The sequence below is a fragment of the Pempheris klunzingeri genome, chromosome 6 (assembly GCF_042242105.1).
Source record: "Pempheris klunzingeri isolate RE-2024b chromosome 6, fPemKlu1.hap1, whole genome shotgun sequence".
Taxonomy (NCBI): domain Eukaryota; kingdom Metazoa; phylum Chordata; class Actinopteri; order Acropomatiformes; family Pempheridae; genus Pempheris; species Pempheris klunzingeri.
Window position 1 is genome coordinate 9,384,392 of NC_092017.1, and position 17,535 is coordinate 9,401,926.

General features: G+C 42.2%; 2 protein-coding genes across 2 annotated transcripts; one reads left to right on the forward strand and one right to left on the reverse strand.

Annotated features, from left to right (window-relative positions):
- Positions 1–1,447: 1,447 nt before the first annotated feature.
- Positions 1,448–12,894, forward strand: hook1 (hook microtubule-tethering protein 1). The gene is made up of 22 exons (XM_070831643.1): positions 1,448–1,591; positions 2,903–2,988; positions 3,823–3,895; positions 4,573–4,623; positions 4,949–5,081; positions 5,393–5,460; positions 5,627–5,689; positions 6,484–6,567; positions 8,056–8,219; positions 8,306–8,446; positions 8,871–9,072; positions 9,263–9,373; positions 9,488–9,575; positions 9,661–9,727; positions 9,813–9,953; positions 10,133–10,220; positions 10,447–10,478; positions 10,586–10,668; positions 10,745–10,845; positions 10,972–11,073; positions 11,191–11,259; positions 11,357–12,894. The coding sequence occupies exons 1-22, from the start codon at positions 1,547–1,549 to the stop codon at positions 11,513–11,515; spliced, it is 2,151 nt and encodes a 716-aa protein (XP_070687744.1). The 5' UTR covers positions 1,448–1,546; the 3' UTR covers positions 11,516–12,894.
- A 97-nt stretch (positions 12,895–12,991) lies between these two features.
- LOC139202257 (cytochrome P450 2J1-like) lies at positions 12,992–16,754 on the reverse strand. The gene is made up of 9 exons (XM_070831645.1): positions 16,560–16,754; positions 16,055–16,220; positions 15,808–15,960; positions 15,541–15,701; positions 15,174–15,347; positions 14,938–15,079; positions 14,477–14,664; positions 13,762–13,903; positions 12,992–13,582 (listed from the first exon to the last, which is right to left on the reverse strand). Exons 1-9 carry the CDS (start codon positions 16,752–16,754, stop codon positions 13,407–13,409), a joined length of 1,497 nt encoding a protein of 498 aa, XP_070687746.1. The 3' UTR covers positions 12,992–13,406.
- Positions 16,755–17,535: the final 781 nt, after the last annotated feature.

Below are 17,535 nucleotides of genomic sequence, written 5' to 3' on the forward strand. Positions count from 1 at the left end.
CACTGCAGGCCATATGGGTAAAGTCCAGTCTCAGGTCACACACACACACACACACACACACACACACACACTGATTTTAGGTGCGTGTGACACATCAGCTATGCTCAATGATCACCCAGTCGTTTCCCTGAGAGAGTGATGTAAAAATGCACCGAGTTTAATTAAACCAAATTCAAATTAAATGTGTAATGAGGCTTCATATAAACACCTCATCTTCTACAAGTTTTGTTTGGAGTTGCTCATGTTGCAGCTCCTCAAGCAGGGGACACATGAGAAATGTGTTCAGTATTTTCAACATACTGTAGCCTTTGAATTTCAGTTACACACACCCTCACGTGGGATGTATAAACAGATGACGTGTGGAAGTTTATTGTATTGTTAAGAAATTATTCACCAGAGTGGTTGGCATGCTCCCAAGCTTTTACTGGCTGTCTGAGAGCAGGCTGATTACGGAAAAGGCTCTTCATTATCATCATTCAAGATCGACCATAAAATATGGCTAAAAGAGATTTCCATTCTATTTGTATTCAGGTTCCAACTCGAAGTAATACCTGCAAAACTGGCTGTGAAGGATTATCTCTCTGTTGGCTACAGGGTGACGTTATGAATCCTTTTACAGTGGATCATATAGTCAAACATGAAACAGCTGCAATTAAGAGTTCATGTTGGCTGAGTATGTGCAGTCACTCAAGAAAAATCTTATCCACTGAATGTTATGTTAACTAAATCTCACTTGCATCCTAAACAGAAGTGAAGAACTGTGAGAAAAATAAATGTTGTGGAAACAGTTTATTTGATGTTTGCTATAAATGCATTTGTGTGGAGCTTTTGTCACATTTGCAGGTTTTGCGCAGCTAAATAGCTTTTGATATTTCACATTTATTTAGATGGTTCTGGTTATAATTGTTTTAAAACACATATGAATTTGAATGCAATATTTTCAGAATCGGCCATATATAGGCCAAATATTTGGTCATCAATTTACAGGAATATAGAAAAGCATGCAGCTAAAAAGAAGGTCCAAATTGTGAATGAAAATAGGTTAAAATGATTATAGAACTATTGTGCAGGCCTAATACAAGTAGGCGAAAAAAATATGCATGGACGTGAAACTGTGTTCCTGTGGATCACTACCCCTCAGTGATGAGCTACAGCCATTTGATAGCGACACAGATGGGAAATATTTTGATTTTGTCCAGATGATGGGGGCGTATGCAAATCACAGACCACACTCACTGGTTGGCTATAGAGCGATCTCACTGCTGTCAATCTTAACAGATCTAAACGCTGATTGGTTCAGGATTGTATCCGCCCTCCCTTCACCTCAACCCGAGCCTGCAAGCAAGTGGACGTCAAGGGACCAAGAGGCTGCGCCATTCACGTACAACTTACGCTATTTTTATGGCGGGACGGCCGGCGTGGCTCTCCAGTGTACGTATTCGTTGCTAGAGAGCTACCTCTTGGCAGCAGGTGAGGTCAAATGCAGAGGCGGAAGAGCCTTGCTGACAGGTGGAAAATATTTTAGCTTTAAGCTAAAACGGAACAAATGGACGAGAAAAAAACAGCACTGACCGAAAGCCTCGTAATATGGGTGAGTTTATTTTCGTAGCGTTGTATGAATGTGTCCCCTGATACAAGGAAACCACGGAGGAGGTTTCTCTTACCTGTTTGTAGGTAATGGGGTGGGGGTTTCGGCGAAAATACCCTTCAGCAGTTGAGAGAAACGGAGCAAATATGAAGGGCAAAATATGGTCGTCAGTAAGTGTAACTGTTGTATGTCGCTGCTAGGGAGACCAGCTTCATCTACCGCTGTTATTCATCAGTCTCCGTAGCAACAGTGTCAGTGCACCGGTGCGACACGTAGCTAGCTAGCGCCAGGCTCAGGCATATAAAGTTACCACTCAGGAGACACAAGGGCAACATTATTCTTGAGTTTCGTCGATCCTCGCCAGATTTAAAGTGCTAATCCCGTTAGGCAGGAGATATTTATGGAATGTCGCTCTTTGGGGCTTTTGTTAACATTATTACATTAACGGATTAAATGTAGCTAACACCAGCGATAGCGCTCGGGTTTACGTTGCCTTCATTTACCCGAGACATACGCTAACGTAGCCGGTTAGCTTTTATTCACCTGTACCTGCTCGTGGGTGTGAATCCACGTAGGCTATGTTGGGTTAGTAATAGGCTTTGTTAATTAGATCTCGTGTCGGGTTCATCTGACATCTAAATCCTGCGGTTATATCTAAGGCTAACAGACTAACAGTATCACTAGTTTAAGAGGTTACATGAACTGCCAAAGAAACTGTGTGTCTATTAAAGGGTGGGGGGAAACACACATAACTTCAAAAGTTGTCCCCAAACTGTGGACTTAATTTTTCTGTGAGCTGTCATTGTTTTCAAATGGTGTCATCTCAGTTTGGACTGAAACTTTATCTTGAACCAGTGGTGAAACTAGGAGCCTTTAGATAGGTTTGGTAATCACTATAAAAAGCAGGGTGTGTTCGGGACACAGCTGGACAATTGTTGCTTCAGGAAAAGGATGTTACCTGAGGAGAATTCACCTTATACCATGGCTACTACTTGAATTATTCACATTTTCGCTTAGGCAGGAAAGCCTTTGTCTTTGCCACTACTGTCAGCAGTCCAGCCTGTCACCCTGATATCCATCCATCAGTGCATCCCTGTCCTCTACTGTGTCCTCTCTCTTTTACCTCCTCTTTCCACGTAGCTGTTTGGATACAGGTACGCCATGTCAGCACATATTCAGTGTTGTGACGTAACTCTTCAGTGATAGATTTGTTATTGCGGTGTGCTTCTGTGTGTCACCCCCCCCCTAACAATGTTTAATTCACCCGGATTGGTTATGAGTCCTCATGGTGATTCTGTGTTTTCTGCCTCTCAGCTGCAGACCTTCAACACTCCTGCGCCCTGCAGAACAGTGGAGGAGCTGACCACTGGGGCGGCAATATCGCAGGCACTGCATCAAATGTAAACACACACACACACACACACACACACACACACACACACACACACACACAGAGAGAGGAATACAAGATATAGGTTGTCCCCTTAATCATGATATGTGGCTACTCTGCAGGTGCATTATTTATTTACATCCAGTCTGCTTTGGCTCATTCATATCACATGCGGTAGACTGGTGTTTAGTTTAAGATGGACACACAACTGTTGCGATAGTCTGTTATTTATTTTAAGTTTCTGTAATCTTGGCCACAAAAGCTAAACTAAGGGACTTTATCTGTCACTCAGTCACAATGAATAGTTTAAACACTTTTACACAAAAGCTATTTGGTGATGCATTTCTGGAGCCATTTTCTTTTGTGTGGCAAAGCATTTTTTCAGCCTTGTAAATCATCAACAGCAAACAGTCAACTTTGTTGTGAGACAAAATTCATATTGGTCTATTGTAGAAAGATAACACTTTTTCCCTCAGTCAGCATCCTTGAGAGTTCAGAAAGCACCGATGCTACGGCAGAAAAGCATGTTGCATTAGGAGTGGTGAGAATCTTTTATGTGGAAAAACTTCCCCCAAGTAGCTCCTGCAATCACTGTTACTCTTCACCCACATTTGCAACCCACAGCTGAGTTAAAGAACACACAACTGTTGTAATTCCTATTGGGTACTGGAGGAAATAGCTTATCTTAAGTGAATCAAAGTTGAGAAAAAGTAAACACCAACATTGAATATTATCTAGAAGAATTTGACCTTGAATGTCAAGCTTGTTGTCAAACAACATGAGCAGTCAAGTGGAGAGGACATGTTGTTCATCTCTGTGTGTCTGTTTGTTTCGTGTGCTGCAGAGACCCAGCATGGTTCACTGGCGGATGGCTCGGTCGTATCAAAACAGATGTCGAGGATAACTGGAGACTGAAGGTAGAGAGCACCGCTGTCTTCCCAATCCCCCCATCTGTCCTCTCTGACTTCTCTCTTCATAATTTGCTGAACCCCCTGTGTGCTAAATCCTCTGTTTGCTTCAACCCTGCCAAACTGTCCTTGACACTGACCTCCCGCCTGCCCCAGGGGTGCTGCTCCTGGCTTAGCCTGCACCCTGACCCCGCGCTCTGACTCCTCTGGTGAAATGTGTACATGTATGTTTGTCCAATTATGTCAGCTATATGTAACGTAAGGGTGATGCATGCCATTCTGTCTCCCTGTGTTTGGCTTTGACTGTGTTTTCTCTGCTGCTCTTCCTTCCCTCCCCATTATACCTTCTTCACATCAGACATATTGACACTTCACAATAGGAAGAGCACAATTTTAGATAATGAAATAAAATTGATAATGGCTGTATTTCATGCAGCTGCTTCAGTTTCAGGGTCCTGGCATTGTGCATGCTGGGCTTACTGGGACACCTCATTTGAAAAGAGCCATCATTAATGTTATCATTAACTTTTTGTACAATAACAAGTCAAAATTGCTGCTTGTAAAAGCCCTGTTGTCACTGTCATTGCATGAACAAAAATGATGTTTATAGGGAATCTGTCGGTTTGTTCTCTTGGTCCCTATTTTGACTAAAGTTCATAACATTTCATAATCTTGTGTGTCCACAGATGAACAACCTGAAGAAGATCCTTCAGATGGTGGTCGATTATTATAATGAGGTGGGTTTTGGCTGAATACTCAATATCCTCCTTGTGTTTGCACAGTTTTCAGGTGATGTGCTGTACGTGAGAGTCAGACTCTGTGTTTATTCAATTCTCGTGGCAGTTGTAGTATGCATTGTTGACAAGGCACAAAGCCCCAGGAGCCTAGTGTGTAGTTCACAGAGCATCCACAATACCTTAAAGTACTGAAGCCCAGCATTTTTAAATCCATTTTGCTAAATCAACACATGATTTGAATATTTTTTTTATCAATTCTCTTAGTTGTAGTGAAACTGTACTACCACAGACATTCACAGGTTGTTATCTGTCTCTGTGCTATCAGGTGTTAGGCCAGGAAATCTCAGCCTTCCCCTTGCCAGATCTGGCACTGGTGGCAGAGCATTCTGACCCTGTGGAGCTGGGGAGGCTGCTGCAGCTCATACTGGGCTGTGCCGTCAGATGTGAGCGTAAACAAGGTATGTCCCTGCTTCTGTGTTACACCCACTTCGCATACACAAATTAGACACAAACAGATGCTTACATATCTACAGTATACATGCACCATACCAGGCAGGTAGAAGGGGAATTGTTCTGTCAAAATCCAGTTAGGTTAAAGCTGTCAGAACAGAACACTGTTTAATTATTGCCCTGCCAAGCCACTGACAAAGGCAGAGCTCACTAGGCGGCCTGGCAGTGTTGCATTTGGAAGTGGGACACAGACGCTGAAAAATGATAAACGATGCAGTCAGTGTGTGTCTTTGACGAGTCTCTCTCACTCTGTTGCCAGAGTACATTCAGATCATCATGACCTTGGAGGAGTCTGTGCAGCATGTTGTCATGACAGCCATCCAGGAGGTCAGTCCATGTTAATACCAAGTGTCTCCCTCAGTCTGATTAAAGATATTAAAAATATCCAGATACGCTTGTATCTTTTTTTTGAGTAACTGTACTGTCTCAAAGGGAGGGGTGTAAGAGGGTATGCTTTTGTCAGTGAATAAATGGGTACATTTTTCCTCTTCAGCTGATGAGTAAAGAGACCATGGCCCCGTTTGGAGCAGATCTGTCAGGGGACTTGGAACAGCAGGTCAGTGTTATTACTACAGAGACTCTGAAGTGGGAGAATTTATTTTAGTTTTCACAAAGTTGGTGCTTTGGTCTGTGAAATTCTCTGAGTGAATTTGGATATATAGTCTTAATGCCCAGTTTGTGTTTTATGTATAAAAAATTACACGTTTTCCTGTGATTGTAACTTAAAGCACTCCGAAATGGCAAAACAAGAATCCATCCAGTTTGCACAGCATTTTAACATGAATGTGATAAAGTAATTTCTCCAAATTAAATATGTGCTCTATAAATCATCATAAGATTTAAAATTGCTTATTGGCCAACAGTCAAAAAGCCCAAAGGTGTTCAAATAATTATGATATGAAATGGAGAAAATCAAGTTAAGCATTTGAGATACTAAATATGCCTGGAGTCAAATCATTAACTCCTTCTCTCAGCTAATGCACTGTATTAACATTACCATTTCAAAAGACTCACTCCAACCTCGAGTAGCTCATCACTGGGGCATCTTTTCTTCTGGGTCCGTTTGAGGAAGAGCATGACTACTCAACAGAGAATCCCACAGCTCAAATATTGACTCTCACTGCACAGTGCAGCGCTCTGGGCTTCGGCAGGAGGACGGCTGTATGAGTCCCATGTAAGAGGTTGAAATTGGGGCAAAATTGAACATGGTCATGCATGAAGAGGGGGTGATGCTTAAAGAAGGGTTTTAAAGCCTTTTGAGCCCTCTGACCAAAGTATTGCAGGAGAACCAGTCTATAAGTTATGTGACTATATGTGTTAGTTAATTCTGCTTCTCCTTCATTTGTCCAGCTAAAAAAAGCCTTTGAGGACCTCGCAGAACTTCTAGCAGAGAAGGAAGCGTTGGCCCAACGATGTCAAGAGCTGGACATACAGGTGAATACAAAGCTAAAACACACACTTGATTAATTCTAAAGAAAAATATCCATTATCAAGATTCATTTACAGCTGTCTAGCCTCCATGTCCACACACACACACACACACACACACACACACACACAGACATGCATGTCTGTGTTACAGTGTAAACAGGAGTTGTGTAATTCGCTGTAATGCTTGGGCCCATTGTCTGGAGCTGCTGTGGCAGAAGGACTGTGGGTTCACAGTCTGGGCTCTGCTGGTCCCACTGTGGCAACCAGCCCATGCTCTGCCACTGCTAGAAGGCCTCACTCAGCACTGTACAGGCAGGACAAGTTCAGAACAAGCACTGATCAACTGTTCAACTGGACTCTCGACAGATCGATTTGATCTGTCACCAGTCTTGCTCATCTCTCAACGCAGCGAGGTAAGTCCAACATGGCTGACCATTCAGCAAGACTAAACCCATCTAAACCAGCGGCTCAAATGTTTACTCTAACTCGGCTAACAGACAGCTCAGTCAGAGTTCTGTTCGGGACAAGTCATGCAGCTTGTGCTTCGTTTTTTTGTGGTGTTGTTCCAGTAATTAATCAAGGAACATCTGTCTGTCGTAATAACCATTTTGTCGTCAGCTTTTGGTAACTGCAACATCACATTATTTTGCAATGCATCTTGGTCTATGTAATACTTAAAGTATAGTTTAGAAGAATTAAAGATGGGGCTCGACAATAATTGAATATTATTTTTATTTCAGTTTCATTCTTGTGACAGTGATATGTCTTGTCATAATTTTACAAATTTTTTGTCTAATGATTACAAGCAAAATTAGTAGCTGATGTTTTTTTTTTTATTTTACATACATGAAAAGTTCTGTTCATTGTAATTCATGACAGTGGAATAATGAACATGGACATCAAATTTACTATCACGTTATTCTGTGTACATTTTCTGTATTGCGATACATAGGGGGAAAATATTGTTTTTATTATCTACATTTCAACTATGTACTGTGGCCCAGTCCTAGTTAAATGTGTAGTTTCTAATGTAAGACACAGATCCTAGAGGTTGTTTTTGTCTAGTTTGTAGCTGTGGTGTATGCAGGACCTCCAAACAATGGCAAATTAATCCGGAACTAACAGTCCAGTCTGGTGGTAAAAACTACATCAGGGAAATGAAGGGTGAGAAGTTAAACTAACTGTGTATTAACATGTTTGCTTAAAGTGCATTTTGTCTGTGCACTGCTTCCAGCATGGATTAACTGCACTGTTTGGTTTGACAGCTGGGAGAGGAAGAGCGTTATCTGTAATGGAAGGGGTGTGTCTTTTGATGCTCAGATATGACCTTGCTGCCTTGCATGAAATAACTGAGCAAAGAGAGATTTAACATCACAAATTCATCCTGTTCACTTAACACGAATATTTTTTTGGATTGCATATTTAATTCACGTTGACCTTCTCATTGTATCACTTGTGAGAGTGGGTTTAAACCTTATCATTCCTGGACAGGTGGCTGTTCTCCAAGAGGAACGGAACAGCTTATTGGCTGAGAATGACGTCCTAACAGACCGAGCCAATCAGCTGGACACATTTGACGACCCAAGCACACCCTCAGGAAGAAAACACAGCCAGTTGCAGCAGCAGTTAGAGGTGCTGCAGGAGGAGAACTTCAGGTGTGACCCCCTCTTTATAAACCTGTTGCAGTAATCTCATTATGGTTTTGAAAATCTGAACAACTATGCATATTTGCATCTTTTAGGCTGGAGGCTGCTAAGGATGACTACCGGATCCACTGTGAGGAGTTGGAGAAGCAGCTGATTGAGGTTCAGCATCGTAATGACGAGCTCACCGGCCTGGCAGAAGAATCTCGAGCTCTCAAAGATGAACTTGATGTTTTGAGGTTTGTCTCTGTATGGAATAACTGCACCGGGGCCAGTTACTTACTCAGTTACTTACTCTACTACTAGTAGTACTACTCTCTAATTAGCTGATGTTTTGTCTGGCTGGAACAAAAATCTGCAGACAAATGGCTCTCTACTAGCCTGGAGAGAGTAGGCTGACTCTTTGCATGGATACAAAAAAAAGAAGGCAGGAAGATGGCATCAACATGTAATGTATTATTCCAAAATAAAGTAAAATAACTCTACACTAAACCTTACTAAATAATTACAATTATACATATTGATGGGGGGAAAATTCCTTCATCTGTAATTGTGGAGACCAGGGATTAGAGCCCAAAGATAGAATACTTCTTCCTGAAGCAGCTTGGTGTCATCAGTTATTGATTGATATTTACGCATTTATTTTGTATTGATATATCGTAGGAACTGCTCAGATCGCGTGGTGATGCTAGAGGCCTCGGTGGAAACATACAAGCGCAAACTGGAGAATCTCGGTGATCTGAAGAGGCAGATGAAGCTGCTGGAGGAGAATAACATGACCTACATGCACAACACTGTTAGCTTGGAGGAAGAACTGCGCAAGGCCAACGCTGCCCGCGCACAGCTCGAGACGTACAAGAGACAGGTGAATGATGGGAATTAAAGGAAAACTCCACCCTAAAATAAAATCCACAAGTTATAAATCTCATACAGTGCAATTCTGATTTCTTAGAGCTGAGCAGAAGAGACACACATTGTAGTGACTTGTATAAGAAAAGAATGTATTCGTTGCCATGTATTATTTTATTTGTTTATGTGTGTATTTTGTCTGTCAGGTCCAGGAGCTGCACCGGAAGTTGTCTGAGGAGACGAGGCGAGCAGACAACCTGGCCTTTGAGATGAAGAAATTGGAGGAAAAGCACGAAACTGTGATGAAAGAGAAAGAGGTGCTGCAGCTCTCAAAGAATAGGATTTATTTATTTTTTCTTTTTAACTCTGCCTGTGGTAACATCTTTATGAACATTTGGTCTGTTGTTTTACAATCTCTCCCCCTCCATTAGAGGATGATCATTGAGAGAGACTCTCTGAAGGAAATCAACGAGGACCTGCGATGCACTCAGGCTCAACAGCACCAACTCTCCCAAGCAGGTATCTGGCTGGACAGTCATATCTGACTGTAATGAGGCTGCTGCCACTTTAATGTTCTAAAGTGAAAAGTGCTCTTTTCATGTAGGGATTCTTGCTTCTGGCAGCCCCAGCCACGATAACCTGGCAGCTGAGCTAATACCCTCTGAGTACAGGTAATAGACACGGCTCCTGACAATGTAGAAATTGTTTACTTTGTGCTCCAGTGTGATGTGTGTGTGTGTGTGTGTGATTATTCAGAGAGAAGTTCATCAGGCTGCAGCATGAGAACAAGATGCTGAGAGTGCAGCAGGAGGAGTATGAGAGGGAGAAGATCGCTGCACTGCAGGCCCAGCTGGAGGAAGCACATAAGACACGCAGTGAACTGGACACTGAGAACAGGTTAACAGAGTTCACCTCACTTTGTCCATCAGCACACGGATCGATGTGTTGGAGGTTCTTTGTCTTGACTGTCATCGGCTGCTGTGATTTGCTGAATCTGCTAAGAATTGTTTGCTCTGTTTTTTTTAAACATATTATTTCTTGATGTTTGCTTCCTCTTCATTCTGATTAATTTTCAGACTCAGTCGAGAGCGGATTAGTGAACTGCAGCAGCAGGTCGAGGACCTCCAGAAGGCTCTGCAGAGTCAGGCGACCAAACCTGATGATGTGAGTGTGGCTGGACCACTGCGCCGATACAGAGAAAATGTCCCACAGAGATAATCGTATTAGACTTTTCAGACTTGCCGTGGAATTTATGGCAGAAAATCACATTAGTTTATATTCTCAGTTAAAATCTGTTAAAAAAAATTGATGTAGAGGTAATTATTTTAAATGCGTTTATTTTGCAAATGTAGTCTACAAGTGGGGGCTTAAAAATCTTTTTTTCTTACAGTCAAACCTGAAGCGAAAACTCGATGCACACATGTAAGTCTGAATTATGGGTCATCTATAAGAGAAAAGTTTGGAGCTGTAAAGTGATTGTCTGTGTCCTCCAGTGCAGGGAGGTAAAGAAACAGCATTTGTTTCCTCAGGGTGCAGCTGAATGAGGCTCAAGACGAAATCATGAAGAAGAAAGAGCTGCTGGAGGACCTGCAGCCTGACAACACTCAGACTTGTAAGTCTCCAATCACGTGTCTGATTTTGCCAATGTGGCTGAAGTGAAACCTCATCTTTTCTTCCTTGACTCTAAGCCTTGAAGCTGGATGAGCTGATGGCCGCCCTGAAGAAGAAGGATGACGACATGAGGGCCATGGAGGAGAGATACAAAATGTACCTTGAGAAAGCTCGCAATGTGAGGGAGAAGAGTTCAGTTTTTCTTTATTTTTTTTGTTTTATTCCATTGTTGTTGTTCCTAAAAACACACGGCTGAGTCCAGTAGTGTGATCCGACTTGTATTCCTTTCTTTTCATGCTTGTAGGTTATCCGAGCGCTGGATCCTAAACTAAATCCAGCCACCGCTGAGATCCAGGCTCTGAAGAACCAGTTAGCAGATCGGGACAAGCAGATCCTTAACTTGGAGGTAAAGCTGCTCTTTTATTCGTTTAGACTGATTCAGTGTTCATGATATGACTATGCAGTATTTATTTAAAAATTTTTTTAAAGGATTTAACTCGTGTTTGTTGTTTTGCCGCTGTAGCGTCAGTGTGAGCAGGCCAGACTGAGGGAGTATGAGGAGAAGCTGATCGTCACAGCATGGTACAACAAGGTAAAATGACATCATGTAAAAAACGATCTAATTCATGTCCTCTATGACATCATCGACACCTAATGTGAACTGTTAAATTGCCTTTCTTCGTCCTCAGAGTCTGAATTTTCAGAAGCTGGCCATTGAATCGCGCCTTGGAGGCTGCACCTCCTCCATGGTGTCCCCCAGCCAGTCCTTCTTGTCCCAGCAGCGGCAAGTCTCAAACGCCCCACGCCGGGCGCTTTCCATCAGCGTGCCTGCCACTACCTCCAAGTAGACCTTGTCATAGAGCCAAATGTCTCACCTCTATTCATTCAAGGGAAGAAGTACCCTCCTTCACTCCCTCCCAACCGTGAGCACTCAAGTGACCTTAAACACATCTGCTCTCAGCGCTTGGGGAGGGGTCACAGACGAGCTAATTGGGATCAATGAGCACTTATCAAACACAGCCCTGTAGGCCACCAACCTGAGGTCACGGCATACTGTCCCACAATACACTGGCTGACTCTGCGTAGGACATGAACCCACAACCTCTGTTCACCTCACTAGCTTAAGTAGCGCACACTGTCCCTACCGTAGACATAGAGTACATTTTCCCATCTGCCCCGGGTGTTTGCCAACTGCAGACTTTCTATAATCAATCTAGCCTTCACTCTCATCTGTTCTGTCATGTTGTGTACTTGATGGGGAATGAGAGAAATGTAAATGAATGCTTAACTGTTTTATTCAGAATCAGAGCCCGTGATATAAATGAATGTGACTTTAAAAAGGGGTTACTTGAATGCTAAAGCCAACTAACTTTAGATGATTGTTGATGTGTTCAAAACTGTACCATCACATTATGCAGTTAAGCGGGTACAAATGCAGTAGACCGACGAAAAGACAAAGACGCTTTAGATCTCTTTGAAACAATGATTGCTATTGGTGCTGGCCACCAACTGCTTTTACGCATCAAACTGACTTTTTTTTCTTTTCTTTTTTTACTAAAATGGAACAAGCCCATCATGTAAAGCTGTGAAAATCTTATAATAATATAACAATCATTTTAAAATCAACCTCTGAGGTGCTGCAACAACAAATCTCACACAAGAAATCCAGGACTTTAACACCAGCTTCTGATCCGAATGTCAGAACCAGGTTAACTTTGATACAGTACCTGCAAATTGTAAATTCAGAATTTAGATTACCGCAGTCGATATTGTATTTAATCATGTTTTCAGGCTCTTTTAGTGCCAGTGGAGGTTGAAAGTGAAGAGCACTGTAGAGAAGCAGGTGTTTTCTTTGATATCGTGGGTTATTGGGTGTCCAACTTTATGGAGTCTGACGTTAAATTGTGCTAGTTTCACGACATGAAATGGTTGTTGATTGCCTTTGTCGCTGTATGTTTGCAATATCACCAAACAGGCATCCTGTTAATGATGGTTTTGCCACTTCTCTTGAAATATGTATGTCAAAGCTTTTATTTTCCTTTGCAGTGGGTGGTTTCTGTAGATTGCTGATTTAAAAGCAGTGTAATTTATATGAAAAGAGGAAATATGATCAGACGTAGCACAGCACAGAAACTACATGTGTAGTATTATATGTTTGTGTGTAAATGAAGAAAAGTTAGGGAGGCATTATGAATTTTCAGGAATTTAAGGAGTTACAATTTTAAATCTTGTGAATAAATAAATAAATTTCTTTTTTCTAAAAGTGTGTTTTACCTTCAGAAACATCAATCTCAGCTTGTCTCACAAACCCCTTTGACACACAGGTTTTTATTTACAGGTTTTTATTTTTTGTATTTCCTGTGTCATCAGCGCCTTCACTTGTGACAACAAAGCAGCTGTTTACAAAGTGACTCCACCAGGACAGATCTGACCACACCTACTGCAGGTAACCTACCAGAAACAGTAAGGAGAGCACAATCTGGCCTTTCTGTACTGACATTTATGTTTATAGTGGACCAATAGTCCAAATGAAATTACAAGAATCATATATACTAGCAAGGGGAAATAATAATAGACATACTGGATGACATATTTGGAGTTTGCATAAACCGTAATCCATCCCACATTATTAATTTATCGAGTGCATGAAACATTTCCTTCTGCCCTCATCATCAGCCCCAGTACTTAGCACACACATTGATAGGATAGTTTGTAATGAATAATGGTAGGTTGCAGGGTTCAGCGGGCTTTGGCGTAGATTTTAAAGGGGTGCGGTGTGCGTGTGGCTCCAATGATTCCGTCTGTGCTCAGTTCAACTCCATCCAGAGTGGAAAAGTCAAATTTCTGAAACAAACTGACGAAAAACAGGAAGAGCTCCATTCTCGCCAGGCCTTCACCCAAACATGCACGCTTGCCTGAAAAAACCAGCACAAATGCGACAGAAAGAATTGAGCCTATTTTCTTGTCTGCTGTCATCATTTAGCCACATTTTCTGCAGCCTAAAAAATTCCGTGCCTTGTGGTTCAAAGTTTCTGAAGTCGATTATTTCAGTGATGAATCAAACTCAGAATTATCAGATAAATGTGAAACCTACCTGCAGAGAAAGGTAAAAATGCATCCCTCCTCACAAACCTCCCTTCAGCATCCAGGAAGTGTTCAGGGTTAAAGGTGTCAGGAGTTTCCCATTCGTTCTTGTCAAACAGCACAGAGGTCAGGTTGGGCATCACAGATGTTCCCTACACACACACACACACACACACACAAATCAGCTTAATAGTTTAATACAAAGGATAATGTAAGGATTGTTTACCACCAATAACTTTTCAGATGTTCTTATGTTCTCTGTTCTGTGTTTATTTTAATATTTCTGTTTATTTATTTAGCAAATTTTACAGGAAATAACTAACATGTAACCTCCAGTGTCAAAGATTTCACAGGATCCAGAGTATATGAAACAATTTTAAGCAATTAGTTATTAAACAATAAGAGTAATTGTTATTACATAAGCACTTTGACCGTGTTTTGAATATATTTTTTATATATTCATATATATTCTCTTTATGATGTCAGTTTAATCTTCAGCCACCAACAATACTTCTGGCCCTTGCGCACACTAAACGTGTCACACAAAAGAAACCACATATCATTTACCTGTATATAAGATTTGATCTTTCTTAAATACTGGATCTACCAGATACACAAGTGAAGACACAATGAATGTGCTTTGGCAGATTTGTTGTTCATCTTCTTCTGACAACTGTCAGTTTTGACTGTAGTTGCTGCGTGCGATACTGTAAGTAGTAATGCACCTTGGGAATGAAGTAACCGCCCAGTGTGGTGTCCTTGGCGGCCATTCTGAGTCCATTGAGAGGGACGATGTTTCCCATCCTCTGGATCTCATGGATGACAGCGTCAGTGTAGGGCAGGCTGGGTCTGTCAGCCATAGTGGGCTGGCGGGTCTGTCCGATCACTCTGTCGATCTCTGCGTGGACTTTGTCTGGAGATACGAGGAAATTGGAGGAATTAAGCTTGTAGCAACAGGGGGACGATTTAAAATTGCTCCCAAGACAAACTGGAAGAAATGAAGCCTTTGCTCCAAAACCTGTCTGTGGCCAGGGGTGACTGAAGGGTTCTGCTATTAGTTTTAGCTTCCTGGAGGAGGTGAAACAAAAGATTTTTTGAAATCATTCACTACAGTGATCTTCTTCCTCTGGTATCTTGTAATCTATTTCCTGTGCTGCTACCATGGGAGACTTATCTGAGCACCCACCCTGGATATGAGGGTTGTTGATGAGGTAGATGAGGCCCCACTGCAGCGTCTTTGAGGTGGTTTCACTACCAGCCAGGAACAAATCCAGACAACACAGAACCAGGTTGCCATCGTCAAAGCCCAGTTGACTGTTTCTGTTACGCTGTCGGGCAGAGTGGAGGGACAAACATACCGTCAGTTCATCAAAGGCTCAGCTAGTGGTTCTCATGCATATTGACTGGCTTTGAACACCGTACTCTTTCCTCTATCAGGAAGGTGTCGATGTAGTCTCGTGGGTTGCTGGGGTCCAGATCCAACTTGTGCCTCTCTACCTCTCTCCTGACAGAGGACTCCAGAGATTTGGCGTTGCCGAAGATGCCATTGTGAGGCCCCGGCAGGCGTTTCATCAGTGCAGGGAATGCATCGTATAGCTGTTTGGAGAGAGGAAAAACGTATTCTGTGGTGTAAAGATCTCACTTTGACAGAATGGTAAATTTGCATTTGTTTACTTTCATAAAGTAAACTATTTTTTTTTCCCTTAACTCAGTTACACTTTCCTACTGGCTTTCTTGAACGTGTGCAGAATTACTAAGTCAACACTTTGATCTCTTCTTTGTGTCTTACTAGAGCCCATATGGAGCCTTCCAGATAGGCCATCTCAGTCAGATTCTTCAGCATGCTCTGGAAGTCATGGTCACTGTAGTCAAACCGTCTCCCAAACACGATCTGGCAGATGATGTTGGCCACAGCGTTGTTTAAAAGGGGCACAGGGTCAAATGGCTCACCTGAATAGAAGAAATGTCTTCAGTCACGGCACACAATGTGTGTGTTTTGGCTTCTCATCCTGTTACATGTTGTTGTCTTTTCTTTTTATTGATTGTTTTTGCCAACCTTTCTTTTGCTCCATCGCCTCTCGCAGATGGTGACTCTCCTCACAGATGCTTTGCTCCATGGAGTTCTTGGCCAGGCCAAAGGTACGTAACATGGCCATGGCAAAACGTCGCTGTCTCCTCCACACGCTCCCGTTACTGAAGAAAAGACCAGCTGAGACACAGAGAAACCACCCAGCGTTACTCAGGCAGAGATCAAGAGGTAGGCTGAGTACTTACACACAGCACAGCATGTTTGTGTGATTCACCTGAGTTCCCTGAATAAATTCTGGTCACCATCGGGCTGTAGGGCCGGTCCACAAAATTGTCAGCCTGTGTCACTATGGCCTCCTTCACCATCTTCCACCCAGACACAAACACTGTTTTGTGTCTTCCCAGACGAATGCAGAACACATTCCCATAAACATCAGCCAGCTGTGGATGCAGGAGCAAGAGAATAAGTGGCCTGTTGTTTAACATGTGACTCTAATAAGATGCATATTTCAGGACAATAATTCCTCTGACACTGTGACTTAGTATCAGCAGGTTTTTATCATTGTTTTCTGCCACAAACTTGTTAATGTTCTGTTGGAGCAGAGCCTCATATGAATTTCTCTATATCTTTCCCTTGTTTGAGGACTGCTCCAAATTGTATTAAGGCAGAGGAGTTACTGAATAGCTTTTTCCCATATTTTTGCATACGTTTTTTCATTTAATTTCCAGAATCACCAAAACACGGCTACATAATATGAATGTATTATTCTGTGATCTTACCTGGGTTAGGTAAATGTGAGGCTGTTTAGACTCAATGCTGAAGATGTTTCCTAGCAGAGGGACAGCCAGTGGTCCTGGTGGAAACTTAGGTGGATCCTTATTGATCAGAAAATACACCACAAGGAGAACAGCGAGAATAATGGGCAGCAGCGTCCCCCTCAGATCCAGCCACAGAAACAAATCACACAGCCACATTGTGAGGCAGAGGAGAAGAGCAGGGGACTGACCTGGCTCGCTCGCTCCATCATCAGCTTCTACTTAGAGATGGGCTGATGTGCTGCTGACTCACAGCTTATGTAGATGTAATGATCTGTGTGTGTGTGTGTGTGTGTGTGTGTGTGTGTGTGTGACAGAGAGCTGGGACAGCCCTCCATTTAACAAATGCAGAGTAATAATGAGCTAAGAACTGTCCCAAAGTGGCATGCCTCGACTGAATGGAACATTATAAAGTGCACTGAACAAAAGTATTTCACCCATAGACATCAAAAGCTGCGTTATAAGGCTAAATTCTGTCAGTCTAACATTTCATAATGTTGTTAACTTCCAACCAATCACCAGCATGAACATTTCTATCTACCTTTTATTATTTCTCATCTTCGTGCAGCAGGTGGATCACAGAAAATATGCAGATTAGTTCACAAAGTGTGATGACGCTGATATTGTAGACATTTCTGTAATCACAGACCTTTTGGAACATGGGATATGATATTGATCTGGTATTTTCATCTAACACACCGCAGACATTTCCACTTGTCATAGCAGAAAAGGAACACGTGACACAGTGGTTCAGTTACATCAAGTGAGAAATGATAGTGAGCCAGCATACACAGGGGGACCCTGAGACTGGCTCACCTAAATGAAACACAGTCATTTTAAATGTTATCAGATGTTCTCTTGCTATAAGCTAAAATGTTTTCCACATTTTGTTGTGGACGACAAGACAAACATCTGTTTGTTTTGTGCCAATGCTACAAGA